The following is a 19,322-nucleotide window of genomic DNA, read 5'->3' as shown; positions in this document are numbered from 1 at the left end:
TTGTATCATTAGAAATAGTTTGGTGTGGATATGTGTCTTTTTAAAAATATGTATAACATGTAACAGATAACATTGTAAATTCTTCATAAGGTACTGTATACAATCAATGATTTACAGACATGCTACAAAAATCCTTAAATGTGCTAGCAGGAGTTCAATGGTATATTCCAACACTAAATAAGTGTTATAATTTCAACATTCATTAATTGGCTTCTAATTCTAATTATTAGTTGAAAGCATTTAATTCATTTTGTGAATTTTTAAGATAGTTTTTCGAGCTAGTATGCATTTAAAATTCTTGTGCAATATTGAAAATACCAAGTAATATTAAATATTTAATTGTTAGTGAATGACCCCTGTCTCTTATACACATCTAGATGTGTATAAGAGACAGATATATATATATATAATGTATTTTATTGGTTCAACAGGTGTTTAAAAGTGAAACAAAGCAAGACGATCTTTATTCTGAGTTACATGGCGTATCTCAATATGTTGGCGAGGTAACAGATTCAGCCTAGCATGTTGACACGCAACTCCTGCACAGCACGTACTCTCCCACCTACAGATGTATCCACCCTTGTCTTGAGGCTGAAGCTAAGAACTTGCTAGTCAATATTACCTTTCCTATCATTTTTTATATATTTTTGCTACAAATGCTGCCATCTTACTAAAATAGTCTTGCTTATTTTAAGTCAGGTTTGCCTGTTAGATGTTTCACAGTTATGTAGTTTTGTAATCATGTATTTTTATTTATATGGTTTGGTTTTATAATGTTTTTTTTCTTGGAATTGTAAATCATAGCAGTCATTTTCTGATTCATTTTATTCATGGTGTAACAAATATATGTATACACTTGCTTTTAAAGAAATTTTGAGGATGTTGTATTGTGTATGGACATTTCTTTAAGTCATCCCATTTTCCATTTACTCACCTTCATTAGATGCTTGTAATAATCAAAGCTTTTAATAATTAATATAATAATTAGGGTTTTTTAATAAAAATAATCTCCTCAATAATTTTATAGAAGACAAGTATATAATAAATTCAATTATTTGTCCATTAATTATTTTTATTATCAAACCAATGTAATCATTGTAATTTATAAAGTATAATTTATAAAGTATAAATATATTAATAAGGAAAATTAACTTGACCTCTTAAATAAGTAGCTGTTTTATATCATGGTGCTCTTTTGATAAATTATTAATTTTAAACATAAATAGGTGTACAGAAGAATGCTTTTGATGTTGATGACATCATAGTTAGGCATAAAAATAATGCTTGATTACAATAATATTGAAAATGATATTTAACATTAAAAATTGTTGTTTATATAATAAAATTTAAAGGCAATTAATAAAATAGGTTTCTTTTAAAAGAAATGTTACCAGATAACATTTATGTATGAAACGAAGGAAAAATGTCAAATTCATTCTTTTCATTTTTTTTAGTAATATATTTTTTACTTCCAGATATCACAACCTATCGAGTTGTACAATTCTTCGTGCTTTATTTTACTTAATTCATCGTATGTAAGTCAAGTGTCCACCACTTGCTAGGCTGCTGTGGTTACTTACACTGTTTGCTGTCAGACACAGTAGAATATATGTATTAGTATTTTTGATATGGAAAGTGTTTTCACCTCTTCCTAAAAAATATTTACATGCCAGCAGTTTACACTGTTATATTCCCAACATAGTGATATTAATTTTTTGATATTTATTATACATTTAATATTTTTGCTCTTTCAGTTTTCCTGGATAGTTTGATGGTTTGCATGATTTTTGTTTTCTTTTAATTGTGTATTCTAATTTTATCTGCCTTTTAATACTCTTATTTTTATTTCATATTATTATTATTATTATTATTATTATTATTATTATTATTATTATTATTATTTTTATTGTCAGTATTGTTGTTATTTATATTGTTATTGATATAATATTATCTGGGTCTTCATTGATATGTTTGAAAATAATTATATTAATATGTTAATTTAATACCATGACCATAATAATATATTATCATTATTCTTTATTATTTTATTTCTTATTGTCTGGATAGATATTCAAACTTGTATGCCTTTGCTAAAAAAACACATAAATAAAAGGACATTTTTTACTAAGATTCATACAAAAATGTTTTGTTTGCTTACCATTATTATAAAAATAATAATATTAATTTAACTCAGTTGTAAATAATATTAATGATATTTTATCTTTACTTTTGCAGGTTGTTCTCTGAAACATTCTTTATATCTTTATATTCTTCACTTAATTTTATTTTCTCTTACATTCATCATTCTTCAAATAAATTATTTTTAGATCATTCATCTTGTAAAATCATTAAAAAAATCCCCAATCCTCCAAAATGTCTAATACTACTCATATTCTGTGCTCATTAAAAGTGAATGACCCCTTCCCAGCCCCCATCTATACTTATTATAACCTCTAAAATTATTATTTTACCCTTTTTCCACCCCTGCTTTGTTTGGTTTTCACAACTCATCCGTGTTTGTGAAAATGCTGGTAGTTTCAGTTGGCTTTCAGTAAAAAAAAATTTAATGCTTACAGTTGACTAAAAGTTATGAAATGAGATGCAGTTATGTGTGAAGGGAGTGTTTGTGAGATGGGAGAACAGTGAGAAGTTTTTTTGTTTGTTTTTTTTTTCATTTATGAAGAGATTTGTAGGCCACTGTTTTTTTCTTCTGTTGTGTTGATTTTATTGTCAATAATTAACTATAGAATAGTGTGTATACAATGGAATTACTATACATGCAGACACATGTATGTATATTTTCTCTATATATATACATATATATATATATATATATATATATATATATATATATATATATATATATGTATCTAATATTTTATTTGTTGCTCATTCTCTTACTCTCTTTGATTGTCATTTGTAGATTATGATTTGTATGTTTATTCACGGCAGCTATTTAGCTTTAAAATCACATTTATATTTCATAAAATTGATTTATATTGTGCACCAATTTATTATTTTTCTCTTCAAAATTTTTTCGTTTGATAACATATTCTTTCATATTGATTAAATTTGAATCAGAATAAGTATAATAATAAATAAAATACATAGATTTAATATCTAATAATAATTATAATATTTGTGACGTGTTGCCATGAGACTCAGACAAAGTAGGAAATTATTTAAACATTAATTTGAAATGAGCAATTGATTTTGAAGTATCAATATAAACACAGCTAAGAAAAACAGCTTTAAGTTTCATTGTCTATCCACAGATTGCATGGTTCAGACATAATTGCACATATAGTCACAACATGCATTAGTAATAAATTTAAGAATAATGCATATATGTTAAAAATTATTGAAAAACTATTAGTTGTAGTTTTCAGATGTTAAAGGTTTTGTCAGAAGATAGATAGTCCATTATAATTGGAACATTATTTATTGATTTTCTTCAAATGTTACTTGATAGTTTGTCCATGTTTGATGGGAACATGCCACAAATTACAATCTATTTTTTTTTTTTAATTAAAATTTATCAACTTTTATGTTTATACATTTTCAATTTTTAACCTTTTGCTTTATTAGGAACCAGTGGACGAAGCTCTCAATTTCGATGTCAGTATTGGTGCCTCTCAGGAGAAACATGTGATGACCGAAGAAGAGATGGATCAGCTGACTAATGCTATGAACGAAATTGCCAAGTCAGGTAGGTCGCCAACAACATAGATTTTGTGGAACGGGTAAAGATGTCTATCTTTATGGGATAATAATTGCTTGTATTGAGTTTAATACTAAATCGTTTAGGTGAAGTTAAGATGATAAAAGAAACTGCATGCACAAACTTACTTACCTCTTAAGCTGGGTAATCACTGTGCACTTCGGTTGTCGGCCAATGCGGTTTCATGGAGAATGCAACACCACAATATGCACGTAATGGATCTTAATGACAATCCATTCAGACTGCTATCGAAAGTCATCAGACGGAGTTTGATTCGTTGGCCAACTGTCGTACAATGCAGTCAGAGCCAGCCTTTATGGTCCTACTAGTCTTTAATAATAAAGGAATTGGAGCTGAGACCCTTGGGTTCCATGGTAGCGGCACTACGGCCGCACCACTGATAGTAAAGTCGGCAGTACGCCTGGAGACAATTCTCCGCTTTTTTCCCCTCCAGAGTAACAGTATTCATTAACATACATTATGTTATGTAATAACATACATAAAAGAATATTGTGCAGCTTATATATCTTGTAATTAGACATTAATTTTAATAGTTCATTAAAAATTATGTGTTGTAAATATAGAAGAAGATGCTCTCCTATCAACTGAATTTAATGAGGTACCTGGTATGGAAAATGGAGGTGCAGCTGTCGAGGAGGACACACTTGATTCAAACAGTGCTGAAGTAAATCTAAACATTGACCTAAATCAGTTGAGTGCCGGTGATGAGGATGAGATGAAGGATTTGTTGAATAGGGATTTCAGTAAATACACAGACGGAGACAACAAAACAGGTGAGTTTATACAAATTGAGGGTGAATCATGAATTGCGCCCCCTCTTGTGATCAAATACTCACAAAATTGGCTCAAGTGATGATATCACAGTGATATTTAACACTGTCCTTATGACTTACGTGGTAAAAACTCAAACTGAAGTTGAATACTGCCCCCATGTGGGTGGTATACTCACAGAGAAATTAAAGAGCGCATTTTGTTGTAAATTCCTACTCGCAGTGAAAGTCAACTGTACCCCCTGATGGAAATGCACTCGGGTTATAAAATGTTTATTTTAATTGAGAGTTTTTGTACAATTGTTTTTAATAAGTGCTTTAGAATAATGATATGTATCTACAGCAAAAGTATACATTTTATTTTCATTTCATTTTTTGTTTATATTTTATGTTTACTTTATGTCCATTTTAATAGTACTTGAAAGAATGAGCGAGGATGAGATTGCAGCAGAAATGGCAGCGTTTGTTGACGACATACCCTCAGACACTCCCTCAGACCCCACGCCATCTAATAAGTCCACAGTTCTAAACCCCGTAATACAAGAAGGTTTGATGCTAAACAACTTGTTTTACCTTCGATATTGCACACGCTTTGGGATCGCACTTTCTATGTATATACGTATATATCTATGGCATGGGCAACTAATTCATCATGTAATTTATGTGTAAAGTGCACACACTACACGTGTGGGAAGGTTGGGGTTGTGTACTATGCCCTGGTGTTGTTGCACGTACAGGATTCATCCCAAGATGGTACTAGAGTATTGTTATGGTTACCTTTATTTTCAAGGTTAAAGGTCATTTCATACCTCTCTTAAAAATGTATGCTATCAAGTATACACTACTTGTGTTTTCTTCGGAGGTCAATACTTTGCATGGTTATATATCCATTTCATTGCACAGCCCAGGATAATGCATGGTGGAATTTAATATTAAATGTTGTAAACATCTGTCATCAGTAAAGTGAATTGCACTATAATCATTTTAAATTATAAGTTCTTCCAAAGATCAATGACCAATTAACCAATATGATAAGAGCTAAGAAATAGCTTTTTGCAAAAATTTTATTTGTATGTTTATTGATATAATGCTTAATATTTCATAGTCCTGGGTTAGTTCCTGCAAGATGATAGCTCCTTCCAAGTCCCAGGGTCCTTGTTGCAGTCCCTATAACATCCAGGGTCCTAGTTGAATTCTTGCAAGATTCTAGGATCCTGATTAACCAGGGTCCTGGTTGCAGTATCTACAACATCCTAGGGCCCTGGTTGAGTTCCTGCAAAGTGCTAGGTCCCTGAGTTACGAAGGTCCTGGTTGCAATATCTATAACATCCTAGAGTCCTGGTTAGTGTTCTTAAAATATTCTAGGTCCCTGGGTTCCTCATTCCTGTTAAAATGACTATAAATGTGTTCCTTGAAAACTTTCTTGGTGGACCACCCTCACTAAACATGGCGTGCATTATATATTTTTTTATCCTGCACTAACCTGGTTTGATCACATGGTTTGATAACAACACTGTACATCTTGGTTTCCAGGAACCATCATTTTTTTTTTTATCCAAGCTAAGAAATACAGAAATAATTCATAATTGAATAGTTTTACTCTCTTAATATTAATTTAAAATACATGGTCACTGCATTGCTAAATATAATATCATATGAAATTTGGAATTATATTTCCTTAAACATTATAAATGAGAGTAAGCATTGGATGAATTTTTTTTGATTTCTTTCATATTGCTTGGAATTGTAACTTCAGAAGTCAAAGCATGTTTTCATTATAATATTCAGTATCCATTTATTATATATATTTTAATATTTAACTAATAATATACATACTTTAAAGATAAACTGTCTGTGCTAAAATCAGAAAATTTTCAAAAAAGGCAATTAAGATATTGAATTGTTTATTTAAAAGGATTATGAGACACAAATCAAAACAGTTTAGTGTTTGCTGATTGGCCAAATATTCTATGAATATTCTAGAATTTATACTAAACAACTATTATTAAGTTGTCAGCCTATAACAACATTTGAACCTGTTGATTGTTCAATTCAATGTTAATAATTTAATTTTTAAAATACAAATTAATTCAAACATATAAGTTAAATATTCAAATAAATTAATTAATATATTTAATTTTATTGTTTATTTTAGAGACAGTTTCTCTTAAATGTATAGATTTTATTGGTTTTTAAACATAAAATTAATACTTTAACTAATGATACTTGGTATGTTTTGGTTTTATTCTTGGTACAAATGGATTTTTTTTTTGCTAGTACAATGTTTATGGTGTTTTAGAACACTTAGGTGATAGAGACAATGTTATATTTTTGTGTGCTTGTCAGCTGTTGTTTATGTAAACTTTGATTGTGTCAATATGGAAATGAGTCAGATTTTTCAGATGCCTGCCATTAAGTCCTGTATTCACAGAATTACTCCTTGGAAATGCCAGGACTTTCCTCACAAGTATTAACAACGTACACTTAGTTTTTATCTGTCAAAATAAAATGTTTGATTAGATTATCTGATAAGTTAAGCATTGTCTTACTTATTTCAGGAAAGACATTATTTGTTTGTGATCAGATAACATATAAATTAAGCATACATTCATTGTCTGATCTGAAAGACAATTCTGACACTGTATGCCTGACTTAAGTATCCCTTCCTTAAAGCAACAGAAGAGCTGACTAAATCTGAGCAGGATGCTATTGATCAGTTTATTCGGGAGTATAAATTGGAGTTTGGAGCAGCACCAGGTGGCAAAATATCAACATTAGGTTTGTCAAACATTTTGGGTTGAGCTGCTCATTAGGAATCATGTTCAGAAATGGTTTTCATGGATTGATGTAACATCAGCAGTGAGAGTTGAAAAAAAAAAATCAGAATAAGATTGGTCTAGAGATTCATTGCATCGGCAGCCATAATGTTTCATGTCATGTAAGCAGGTGCTTTGGTGTTCATCTCCTCTGATGGAAGCTTAGTGAAGGCTTGTAATTTATCTTGAGATCATTAACTATATAGATTACATTAATTGTAAACAAAGAAAAATGTAAGCATCATTGTAGACTAAAATATTATAGCCAGAAAATTATGCTTGTGGTTCAACATGGATATCCCTTCATGCTTTGCTCTTCACCGGCTACAATAGGCTTTTTCCTCCAAGAGATGTTGTATTGTGTAGGTTTTCTACCTGTCTCTTATACACATCTAGATGTGTATAAGAGACAGTATATATATATATATATTTATTTATCCTGCTCCTTAAATAATCGGTCAACACATTTTGGTGCAATATAGGACGGTAATGATAAGCAACTACCAACCATTGGAAGCAGTTGATTTTAAGTGGAAGAAAGTGGGAATTTATACTAATCTATGTTTCAAAAATCTGCGTTCCTCATTTGATCAAACAAATCCTAAACTTGGAAATCTTGTCTTATCTATTCTATACTATATTTTTGATTTCCTCCTATCCTGGTCAATTTATGTTTGTTTGTTTTTTTTAATGTTGTGTTCTTGTTACTGCTCCTTTGTTGAGGTGTTCAGTAATTTAATTACTACTAAAGCATAACTTGGCATTAAAAACACTTGCTATATAAATGTGTATTTACACATTTGCATGTTAACTGTTACCCTCAGTACTAATCTGTAACCTGTGTTAAGCAGTTCTGAATAGTCATGTGATCTGTATGAACCAATCACATTCAAAAATTAAATTATAAAATCTTGTATTGCTATGCAGTCCCTTATTGGCTGTGTTTTAACATGTGATTCAATATACAGACACATCCTGTGCTTTGCAAGACATATCCATGGTCTTTAACAGAAAACTAATTATAAAATATAGAAAATGGTGTTCATCCAGGGCTGCTGAAAAGTATGTTTAATTGGAGAAATATTTAATCAGAGAAGGACCTGCAATAATATCTATAATAATTATTACAATTATGATAATTTGTGATTTAATTACATTAAATGAAGAATATTTATGTTATTAAACAAAATAAAAATGAATAACAAAGACAAAAGCAAACTTCTGATAACCCTTTAGTAATTTGTTTGTGACTACACAAAAACTGCCTTGTTTATGCCGTATTTATTTTTGTATCCTAAGTTTGTGAATAAAAATCTTTGTTCTTAAATTTGTCTTTGTATTAGCAACCCAATGCATGCATTGTTTCCTATTTTTATTTGAATTTATGTTTCTGTGTACTGTAGACTTAACCCCTGATGTTCACTGCACACCACCTCCTGATACAGCGCCCTCTTGTGATCAAGATGTCTTCCAGAAACCATATCTTAATGGGCATGATAATAATGGTAGGAGATGAGTTTTCCCCTTTAAGCAAGCTATTTTTATCTCTATGTATCTACATATCTGCTTAAAAGCACATGTGTTTTGTATTATGCAAATGATATGCAATATTGTATATAATTATGTTTATTTTTTTTTCAGATCTATGCTTCTGTTTCTATACTATACTAATGCTCTTTAATTTCAGCTTTGATTTTTATTTTTGTTTTGCAATGAAAAAATGAATGAAATTACATGTGTATGTCTTTTTTTCTTCTTTTCTACCTCTGACCTATGTTCAGACAATTTGAATGAAGTCCCTATGACCCCAGAGATTAAGATTACCAATCATGATGAGGCTTTCATATACGCAGGTATATACTAGCTTATGATTGGCTAGTGCATGCCACCTGGATTCCCATTCTTGCACTTGTATGAGTAATGTACATGGTTCCTCTTGTAGGTTTATCCTTTTGGTTATGATTCTGTGTAGCTTGCTATTTTCTTATCTGCAGAATGCTCTGGTTCATGTAGTGAGTACTTCATCACCCTCCCTCCCCTATTACTGTACATGTTTCAGCACACATGTGTACTGGTACTTTATGTACAAAAGCATGCCGCCACACCCTCCTCTTCCCCACTACAATTTATGAATGATCATCATCTAAATATAGGCCTAGCTCATATTCAAACTAGAACTAGAGTTTATTCATCTCCTTTATATTTTATATACACTTTAAAGACACGTATAGATTTAGATAGATTCCCTGTTAAGATATAATTACCCAATTTGTCTTTTTTTATTTCTAGGCTAAAGACAAGTTTTAACATGTGTAGATATCTCTAAATCGTTCCTCACCATTTTGCATACAATTTTTCATGTTCCTTTAGTTTATTGCATTTATTGACTTCATGATAGGATATTGAATGGATCTAATGACACATCATCTGTTTCCCTACTATTTTGTCCTGGTGTCTGTAGTGTCATTTGTGCAATTTGTTTATATACTTATGTAAAAATTTACTTTTTATTATTATTATTAGTAGTAGTAGTAGTAGTAGTAGTAGTAGTAGTAGTAGTAGTATTTATTTTGTTAATGTGGAAGTGTTTTGTACAACTGTAAGGTCTTCAAGTGAGCTTTCTGTCTGACACTAGTTGTATTTCCCCTTCCAGGCAGTTGCACACCACCTAACTTTTTGACTGCTCCACCCAAACCCCACATGTTAGACTCCTAGATAAGGAACTGTGCATTGTCCTATGTCCTTAGTAGTATAAATGGGAATTGATAGGAAGTGAATGAAATCGGACCAGTACAAAATTAAGTCGGGAACTCACAATCCCAACCGCTCTCTGTGCATGACGCTGTCTGTAGCAGTCATTAAAAAGGATCTGTTGTGCGTTCGTCCTCGCGTTGCCTTCTTCATAGAATCGCGTCAGGCGTAGTAAGTGCCCGGCTTTATCCGCATGACAAGGAATACTCTCTAGGGAGGGGAGAAGGTCAGACATTGTGCATGTCTGTTTATGTATCAAATTGCAAGGGATAATAATTATCTGCACCTCCCAATAAGATCTCTATATAAGTGGAGTTGTGCAATGTTATGCTAGATTATTGTTGTCGCTGTTGTTGTGGTTGTGGATACTTATATTCCAACAAAGAACATATATGTTTATGTGTTATATCGCTATTGAATCTTTGTAATTTATTTTATTTTATTAATTTTGTCAATTTTTTTTTTATTTTTTTTTTTTATTGTATTCCTCTAGGTTTGTTTTTGTATTTTCCTCTACCAACTTTCTTATCCTTAATTCAGCACCGATTAGTAAATAACTTTTTTTATCTGACAGCCTGAACGGTATAATGCATAATCATCATCATCATCATCATCATCATAATCATCATCATCATAATTATATCATCTTCATCATCATGTTTTATTTTCCTTAACCTTGTTTTGGAGTTATTCCTCTGCTTTGATGGTACAGTAATTGGTATGTACCCAGTAAGAACATCACAAACAGTGGCTACCATCAAGTTTAGCTGACTAAATATATGTTGTGTTTGGATGTTTTAAGTTTTTAAGAGATGGATTTACTTGGATTTCTTTCTTCCTTTTCTTTCATTTCTGTTTCTTCTTTTTTCCTTTCTAGATAACCATAGAAATAAGCCATTGTATGTCATTCTTTGATTACTGCTTTAAAAATCATTAAATTTGTAAAATTTCATACATTTTTGCTTATTTTGTCAGATTGAAATAATATCTTCATACCATTGTTGAGTGATTTTAAATGTTATATAATCATTCATAATTTGCATCCATATAGTTCTTGCTGAGAATTGGCAATCATTGGTAGTTCACTTTCCAAGAATTTAAATTCATCCATGAGTCTTATTGCATTGGTTTTTTTTTTCTCTAGAAACAAATGAAAATGTTGAAAGTGTTCCTTTTGACATTGAAGAGAATGAGCCAATAGCAGAGCAAGGAGAACCAGGCCAAGAACCAGTTCTGCAAGCCGGTAAGTTGATAAGTCCTAAAGATATGATGTCTGTGCTGAAACCTAAAAAAAAAAAACACTCAAAATTCAATAAACATTTGAATTTGCTAATTTCAAAAAAATCAATTTATAATGTTCAAATGAGACACAGATCAATTCAATTTTTACTAATTTATGACCCGTTTTTAAAATGCTTAATTGATGGGTGTCATTTTACGGCGGTGGCCGGCACTGTCCCTGCCTATTAACATTTTTGGCACCGGCTATTATCATAGCCTGAGGTAAAATTCATAAAGCCTAGGCTAGACGTAGGCCAAACTCCAAGCCTAGACCAGACTTACATGTAAGTAAAAAACCGTCAATCACGATATGGTAGTCTATTAACAATATCCCAATATATTTCACTAATTATTTACAGTATCAGCATTGTATGCATAAGAACTTAAGAATGTTATTTATGCATTTGTTACTTGATGAATATACAAACTCTGCAATTATTGAATTATATGTTTATATTTTTAATTCATCACAGACATTTTATCTTCTATATTTATTTATTCAAGTCATTAGTTATTCAAGATACATTGTAATTTTATATAAATTAGATATTTAGCACATTAGATTATTATCATTAGTCATTATCACCTACAATGTATTTCATTATCTATGTGTCCATTTCATCATCGTAACAGAGGGTTTCACCCAAGTACATTCAGCACCACCATCACAACCAGACGACAACGATGACACGACAGAGACAGTAGAGCAGTTTAAGGAAACCCTCCCAGATGGATCGATTCGTATTGTAACACGGCGAAAAGTGGTTAGGAAAGTCACGCAGCATGTAGAGGTTGAGGGAGAACCTGCGCTGATTGAAGGCGGTGATAATATTCAGAGAAAGTAAGTCAGTGGTGAAAGAACTTTGGGTAATTATTTATTATCCCGGCAATATCGCTTACCAATCACTGTCACAGTGGATTTGCAATGCAGATGCTGCCTCTAAGATAGGGTGAACAATTTATTTGCATTAAAAACAAAATTTAATATAACTGTAGTTACAGTTCAATATCGTTTAAGCTACCATCGTTAGTTGCTTAAAATTGCTTAAAAGACAATAAAAGCATGCAATATAGGCAGTTTGACATTTAATGTGAAACAAAAATTTGAGACCCATGCTTGTAACATTGCCTTTTCCCTTGGGCAAAATCTATCTGCATATATATCTATCAGTTCCACTAAGGAGTAGAAATGAGTCCCTGGTAAGAGGTAAATGATTTTGAATTGATTCAGGTAGTTCTCGATTAACTACACAATTGAGCAATCATCCATAGAGAATTTGGTTAAGCTTGTATTCAGTAAACCAGTGAAAGACAAACATTATTTAACATTATACAGGTCTAAGTATTAATTCAATCCACTGTAGTAGCTCTATCCAATGGGCAGGGCATGTAATCATTTACTCATGGTTGTTCAATCAATTTCATCACTTCATGAAAATATGTCTAACAATTAATTACATAATGGACCATTCCAAAGTATTTATTCAATGTACTGTAGCCTCTTTCACGCAAGGGCCCAGGTTCGATACCCAGCTCTGCATCGAGTATTGAATTCAGGTCTTTATTAATAACAAAAACGCCTAGCTCCTAGAATAACCCTCTCAGGAGCATTAGGCGAGTTAAGGACCATGTTTGTATCAGTCTGTATCTGTTTGATGTTGTAGTTAAGTCGGGTAGTTGGTACCTATGGCTGCCGCGTTTCCCCGGGGGACCCAGCCCAAATTTTCCAGTGTGTAGGCATAAATATATGAGGACCAAAATAAGAATTATTATTATATTATTGTATGTAATCGTTTAATCGTGGTTGTTTCAATCAATCAATCTCATCACATTATTTAAAAAAAATCAAATTCACAAATCTTGCTTTGTAAGTTTTAGTTTACAAGTGTAAAAATCAGTCTGCTTCAATTTTCTCATTCCAATGTTTGTTTACATCAGCAGTGGCTCTGGAAATCTTTATCATTACTTGTGCACTCATTAGTATTTTAGAAACATCTTATCATTATTGGTAATTTTTTAAATTTTTATTTTTCCTCCCTTTTCTGTTCTTATCATTTACTGTCTCTTATTTATCCAGCCATAATGAAGGTAATTTGCAATCCTTATGTTAATAACAGCTTCTGTTGTCTTATGTTGAATGTTACCTTTGAGTTCAACTACTGTACATATGTTCAGTGTTTACATCCGGGTTTCTGGTTTTCTAATAAGATATATAAATTGATTTCCAATATATCCATTGGTTCTAGTGAATATGATTTAGCATATATGATGTTGCCGCTAACAATTAAACTTAATAAAGTGCATTTGCTAATTTATTATTGGTAGGTCATGTGATGACCTAGAAGGTGTGGAGAAAATAATTCCTAATACAAATTATCGTAAATTATAATATACCTATGATTTATGAATTTATGCCACACAATATATATAACACCCAATATATATAATTTCTATATATTATACTCTATATTATATTATAATTTTCTATATAAAAAATAGGAAAAAACTTAATTCACTGTCCAAATATTCATGGTTATTATATTGCTTTAAAATTTCAATGGAATATGTTCTTTTTTGTGTATTATCTTATACTATTTCAAATTTTAAGAAGTGGGAGAAAATAGCATCCCTTCATTATTGTACTATAATGCTTATCCTTACTGTGCTTAATGTAGTGTGAAACCTACTTAATGTAACAATTAACATAATCTAGTGAATGTAGCATGAAACCAACTAGAATGTTTAATGTACTGAATGTTGCATATATGTTTTAGAACGATGAAAGTAGCATTGAATCTGCAGATTGTAGTGAGTTTTGTTTGTACAGATCTACAAATTTGTAGCGAGTTGTTTGTAGAGATCTAGATATTGTAGCCAGTTGTTTGTATAGAACTATTCTTATAAAGTTCTACAGATTGCAGCGAGTTGTCTGTAGAGATCTGCAGAAAATTTGTAGTGTGTGATTTGCACTTGTAGCATGCAATCAGCATCAGGTCACATTATGATTATTCAGTGCCATGGCATGTATTGCAATGAGTGTTGTTCCTTCAATTAAGTAACAAGAGTAGCATGTAGAGTAAGCTGAAGACTGTAGTGTCTTAAATCTGGAGATTGAAGATTAATATCTACAGAATGTAGCATGTGATGTTCTGTATGGGGCCTGCTATAAATAAATTGTAGTCTACAGAATGTGGCACATAAGATACTGAGTGTAGCATGTGTACTTTACGACACATACTACACCTGTGAAAATTCAGCGTGTAGATTCTGCTGCTGGTTTCTATAGTTAGTACCTGCCAACTGAATGTAGTGTGTACTTAATGTGAATAGAATTTAAAATTGATATACTTCAAGAATGTAGCGTGTATCTTCGGAATGCTATGTATACTATACTGTGTGTACACTTCCTTGGTGTAGTACGTACCATTTAAATGTAGCGTGAACTTTCAGAATGATAGTGTTTGTGTACCACCTGAACATTGCGTACACTCCTTTGTGTAGTGTTTTCTTTCTGAATGTAGTGCATATTATCAGATTTTGAATGTAGCTTTGGGAGAATTAGTAGTGTTGGCTGGATAAAGTGAGTAGCATCATATCAATGTACTGTGTGCAGTTTGAATGTAACATGGTCCTTCTATGGAGTATGTAGCATCAATAGAATGTAGCATATACTCTATAAATGTAGTGTGTACTTTATGAATGTGCCTTTATCAATTTGGTAGGGACCCATACCTCACTACCAACTTCTAAAATTCATTCAAATTGTTATTTATGCCTGGTGGCTCATTAAAAATTTCTTCACAAATAATTCAGTATTGACCGGTAACCGTAAAATATTATAAAAGCGATTTTATTTTTTTGTTGCAAAATACCTTTTGTGAAAGAAAAAAATATATATTTTTAAAGAAACAAAAAAAATTTAATTAAAATAAAAGAAAAAAATCTTGAAACCTGATAATTTTTTTCAAATTGATTGCTTATAAAAAAAAATTAATAAAATCAATAAATATTATTTAATGTTTATCTTTTTTTTTTTTTTAGAATTGTAGTTCAGAAAAAAGTAACAAATACAAAAGTGATCGTAGATGGTGAGGAAGTCGACCAATCCCAGGACATAAAAACGAACATTGTCGAAGACGGAGAAGAGATCGCTGATGCAACTGAACTTCGCGGGGATCTCCAACAAATTGTCGACAACTTCCTGCAAGACGAAGTTACTTTGGATGACAACCAAAATGAAGCGTGAATCGGTTGGCGTGAATGATGCAGAAGAAAATTTAAAAAATTTAAAAAAATCTGAAACATGTACTTCAATTTAAAAAATGTTTGATAAAAAGGAATTCAAATTAAGGTGTTGTAAATTTATGTGCGCTGTTATAGTTCTGTGTGTGAAGATCATTTAAAATTGATAACTGATTTATTGTAGAAATGCATGTTCGATTCTCAGTAAAAATTATACTTATAATAGTATTGAACATAGTATATCTTCAAATTAACTTTCTTGATGTGAGTAACTGTGTCGATGATAACATGTCCACATATATACGTGTAACTTATCACATGATTTCTGCCGCACGTATCTTGTCCATTTTCTGATCGTCGAATTATGGTTACCAAACTTTGTAAGTTTCATAGTCTATTGTAGTGTTGATGTGTATATCATTAAAAAGAATTTTAAAATTTTAAATAAGTTTGTTGATTAGTAATTCTAGTTGATGAAAATATTATTTGTTAGTTTCACTTGCCACTGGAATTTCCTAGATGATGATGATTTTTAATCCAGAAATTCTAGATAATAGTATTTGCACTAGTATTTGACCTTGAGGTTTGCAGCGTTACTTATACATCATGTATGTTCAGGACTACTTTGGATATTTTAATAATAATTATATTTGCCCTTGATATTGTTTATCTACTTTTTTTTAATTGTGTTGTCTTTCCATCTTATGATTCAATTTGTTTTTGTGTGCTTAATTGATTTTTTTTCTTTGGTTTTCACTACATTTAAGCCAAATCTTTCATAACATTACTGATAATGTTTGTGAAATTTGATTGGCTGAAATTATGTATTAGACAGAATAATTATGAAATTTAAAGATTGTTTACATCATATTTGTGGTCTTTGTAATTACAGTACCTAATAGAACTAAAGACAAGGTTTACATTTGTTGATTTTTATTTCAAATTTTAAATAGTTATCTTGTGAATGGAAACCTTACTTATGATATAATAAATCCAAACAATTATACTCTTGTCAAATCATTTTTTCTGGTAAATATGGTACAAATCATGAAGCCAAACAGATAAATGGAAAGTTTACCACACCATTAAACGTTGCCTTGTTTACTGACATAAAAAAAATAAAATCCTTGAATGTTCAATTATGTATAAATTGAGTAAATAGTATGTGACATACACCTTCATTACAAAACTGATGTTTTAGTATTTTATCCATTTATTTGTCATTACTCACTGCCTGTCAGATTGTACAACAGTGAAGTATATACCTAATTCATCCATATAGAGTTTATACTATTATATAGCTTGATACAATACATTTTAAGTAAAAGTATACAGGTTTTATTAAACAGAAATTTTTTCAGGTTATATCTGTGAACATCAATGAGATTTATCAAACTACTGTATTATATTCATGTCGTCACCTTCTGTGACAACTTTTCTGTATTTTAGATCAACAAGTTTTTTTAAATACAGTTATTTTTAAATTTGTATTCTTTATATGTAAACATCTGTTAATTATTACATTCAGCTTATAATATTTAAAATAGCAATCTTTTCAATCACTAGAATTCAGCTTAATTTCATACTGTACTCTTTTGGTCATGTTTTGTTTCTGGATAAAAAAAAAAACCATTGTTATTAAGGAAAGAATTAACCTATAATTTTTTAATCATTGATTTTGATTCATTTTACAATGTTTTCATATTAGATGATACCTAATAATTAATAATTACATAAAAAAATTAATATAGAAAAATATTAATGGTAATCGGTATCGTTTCCAAAAATCGTAGTGCAATTGGGTGCCAATCAACTATAGAAGATTTGGTATTTTTAAATGTACAAATTCAGTGATGTTGTTAGTTTATATGTGCCAAAGATAGTCCTGTTCTGTTGTGATGTTTAAATCTTAAAATCGTTGTTGTCATGTAATCACTTAAATGAAATTCTCACGTGTGTGGTACAACGTTTGAGGGCGTGCGTCCAGGTGGCTGGTTTGGATAATTGCTGTTACCTAGGAAACAAATTAAGATATTTGGTGATTCAATTAATAAAGCTGTCAATTGTGCATCCTATTTCCTTTGACTCTTTGTTTATTACTAGTGTCATGTCATATATATATATATATACATATATTTATATATATATGTATATATATATAAATATATGTATATATATATGTATATATGTATATATATATGTATATAAATTAAGAGAAAAAAGAGGACGATTTTGTAAGATGGGCAGCGGAGCATGTAGAGGTTGGCAGAAGGAAGACAGACCACCTAGGATAGTAGATGATGTGTCCGAGATGAAAGTAGAGTGGGTGATTTGAGCGGAGTTGGTGACGGAGTGGAGGGGGGTATTGAGATGACCCGAACCCCTTGAGGGGATAGACGGAATGATGATGATTAGGCGTACCTGCAATTACTGATCTGGAAAAAGAAATCAAACATTCAAGTCATAAAAGAGTGTTAAATTTACGAATTTATTGATAAATATTATAGGCTTACATTGGGCAGACAAATTTAGTAAATGATAGTAATAAATCGTAGCCCTGGTACTCATGAACATTTTTGGGGGAATAATTTTTCAATTGCATGATAACCCGTTTTTATGTATATTTACAAAGTACAGTAATTATTTTTTTTTTTAAATAGATAGCATCGTTACATTTTTATCATTTACATTCACATAACATTATTAATATAAATTAGCCCATTGTTAAACAATGGGTATAGCCTATGTATAGCAAACGCTTCTTTAAACAATAGTAATGACCAATTTTGCGAAATGTCAAAAATGTTAGTATTAGAAAATATTAAACCCAATTTATTACTTGCATTACAGGCTACATTATTTTCCAATATACCTTTAGGTTTACAAGGTATAAATACTGGAAAATGATAATGTAACCTGTAATGTAAGTAATAAATTAGGTTTAATGTCTTATAAGCATATTTATAATAAGTGTATAAAGTTTAATCAAGATAATAATATGTATACCTAAATGAAATAAGTAAATAAATAATAATCTACAATTATACACCCGAATAAAGGGGCAGATAGAGACTGGATTCGTCAACTGGGTTTCGGCAAAAAGACCATTATCATGGGTTCGGCAAATTGGATTTTGACAAATGGGTCAGCCCCAGTGCTAGACAAATTCACGCTAATAAGGGGTGAGCTCTGAACTAATATTTTGTAGGTATATCCTGGTAGGGCACTACTGTCCTTGGCAGCAATTTTCCTTCAGATACCTGGCTGGTTGTGCACCTGTCTATAATAGTCGGGTAGGAACAGGGGGTTCCCATGCACCACCAGGATATATTTTTTTAACTAACATTTTGTAATCCTCAGTGTCTCTTGAAAGAATTTTGATGTTCTCATAAAAAAATGTCCGATGGGGTTGTTTGGTTGCCATTTTGGTGGCCATCTTGGATTTTCAACGACAATCATTAATTTTTATAATTCATTGACTAAAAATCATATAAAATCAAATAAACCTCTAAATGTATATAGTAAGCAGTGTTTATGTTCTTAATACAAAAAGATTGACTTCGCATTTACATTTGACCAAAGATACTAGAAATACAAGATAGAGTTAAAAATGAGGCGGAAGTCGTGCCCAACGTAGGCGGCGCCCTTCTTTTTAACCATGCAAGTGTCCTATACTTCGTGCCCAACGTACAGGGCGCCCTTCTGTTGCTAAGTATATCC

The 19,322-nt window shown here is 31.0% G+C and overlaps 1 protein-coding gene across 41 annotated transcripts in view; it reads left to right on the top strand.

Annotated features, from left to right (window-relative positions):
* LOC117121821 (ankyrin-3-like) overlaps window positions 1-17,677 on the top strand; it is a 136,233-nt gene extending 118,556 nt beyond the window's left edge. For 25 of the 41 annotated variants that reach the window (XM_033267152.1, XM_033267186.1, XM_033267167.1 and 22 more), the window contains 10 exons: window positions 432-503; window positions 1,476-1,535; window positions 3,589-3,709; window positions 4,306-4,515; window positions 4,928-5,059; window positions 8,732-8,833; window positions 9,110-9,181; window positions 11,224-11,322; window positions 11,994-12,201; window positions 15,402-17,677. In XM_033267152.1, the coding sequence (XP_033123043.1) occupies window positions 432-503; window positions 1,476-1,535; window positions 3,589-3,709; window positions 4,306-4,515; window positions 4,928-5,059; window positions 8,732-8,833; window positions 9,110-9,181; window positions 11,224-11,322; window positions 11,994-12,201; window positions 15,402-15,606 (1,281 nt within the window). In that variant the 3' untranslated portion in view covers window positions 15,607-17,677. Of the gene's footprint in view, window positions 1-431; window positions 504-1,475; window positions 1,536-3,588; window positions 3,710-4,305; window positions 4,516-4,927; window positions 5,060-8,731; window positions 8,834-9,109; window positions 9,182-11,223; window positions 11,323-11,993; window positions 12,202-13,437; window positions 13,449-15,401 lie in introns of those variants that run through there. The other 16 variants (XM_033267185.1, XM_033267182.1, XM_033267157.1 and 13 more) reach the window with 14 other exon arrangements.
* Window positions 17,678-19,322: the final 1,645 nt, after the last annotated feature.

Source organism: Anneissia japonica, unplaced genomic scaffold (genome assembly GCF_011630105.1).
Source record: "Anneissia japonica isolate Jap-2015-1 unplaced genomic scaffold, ASM1163010v1 scaffold2392_len1475705_cov187, whole genome shotgun sequence".
Taxonomy (NCBI): Eukaryota; Metazoa; Echinodermata; class Crinoidea; order Comatulida; family Comatulidae; genus Anneissia; species Anneissia japonica.
The sequence above is the reverse complement of the archived record's forward strand: the minus strand, read 5'-3'. Positions and strand labels throughout refer to the sequence as shown.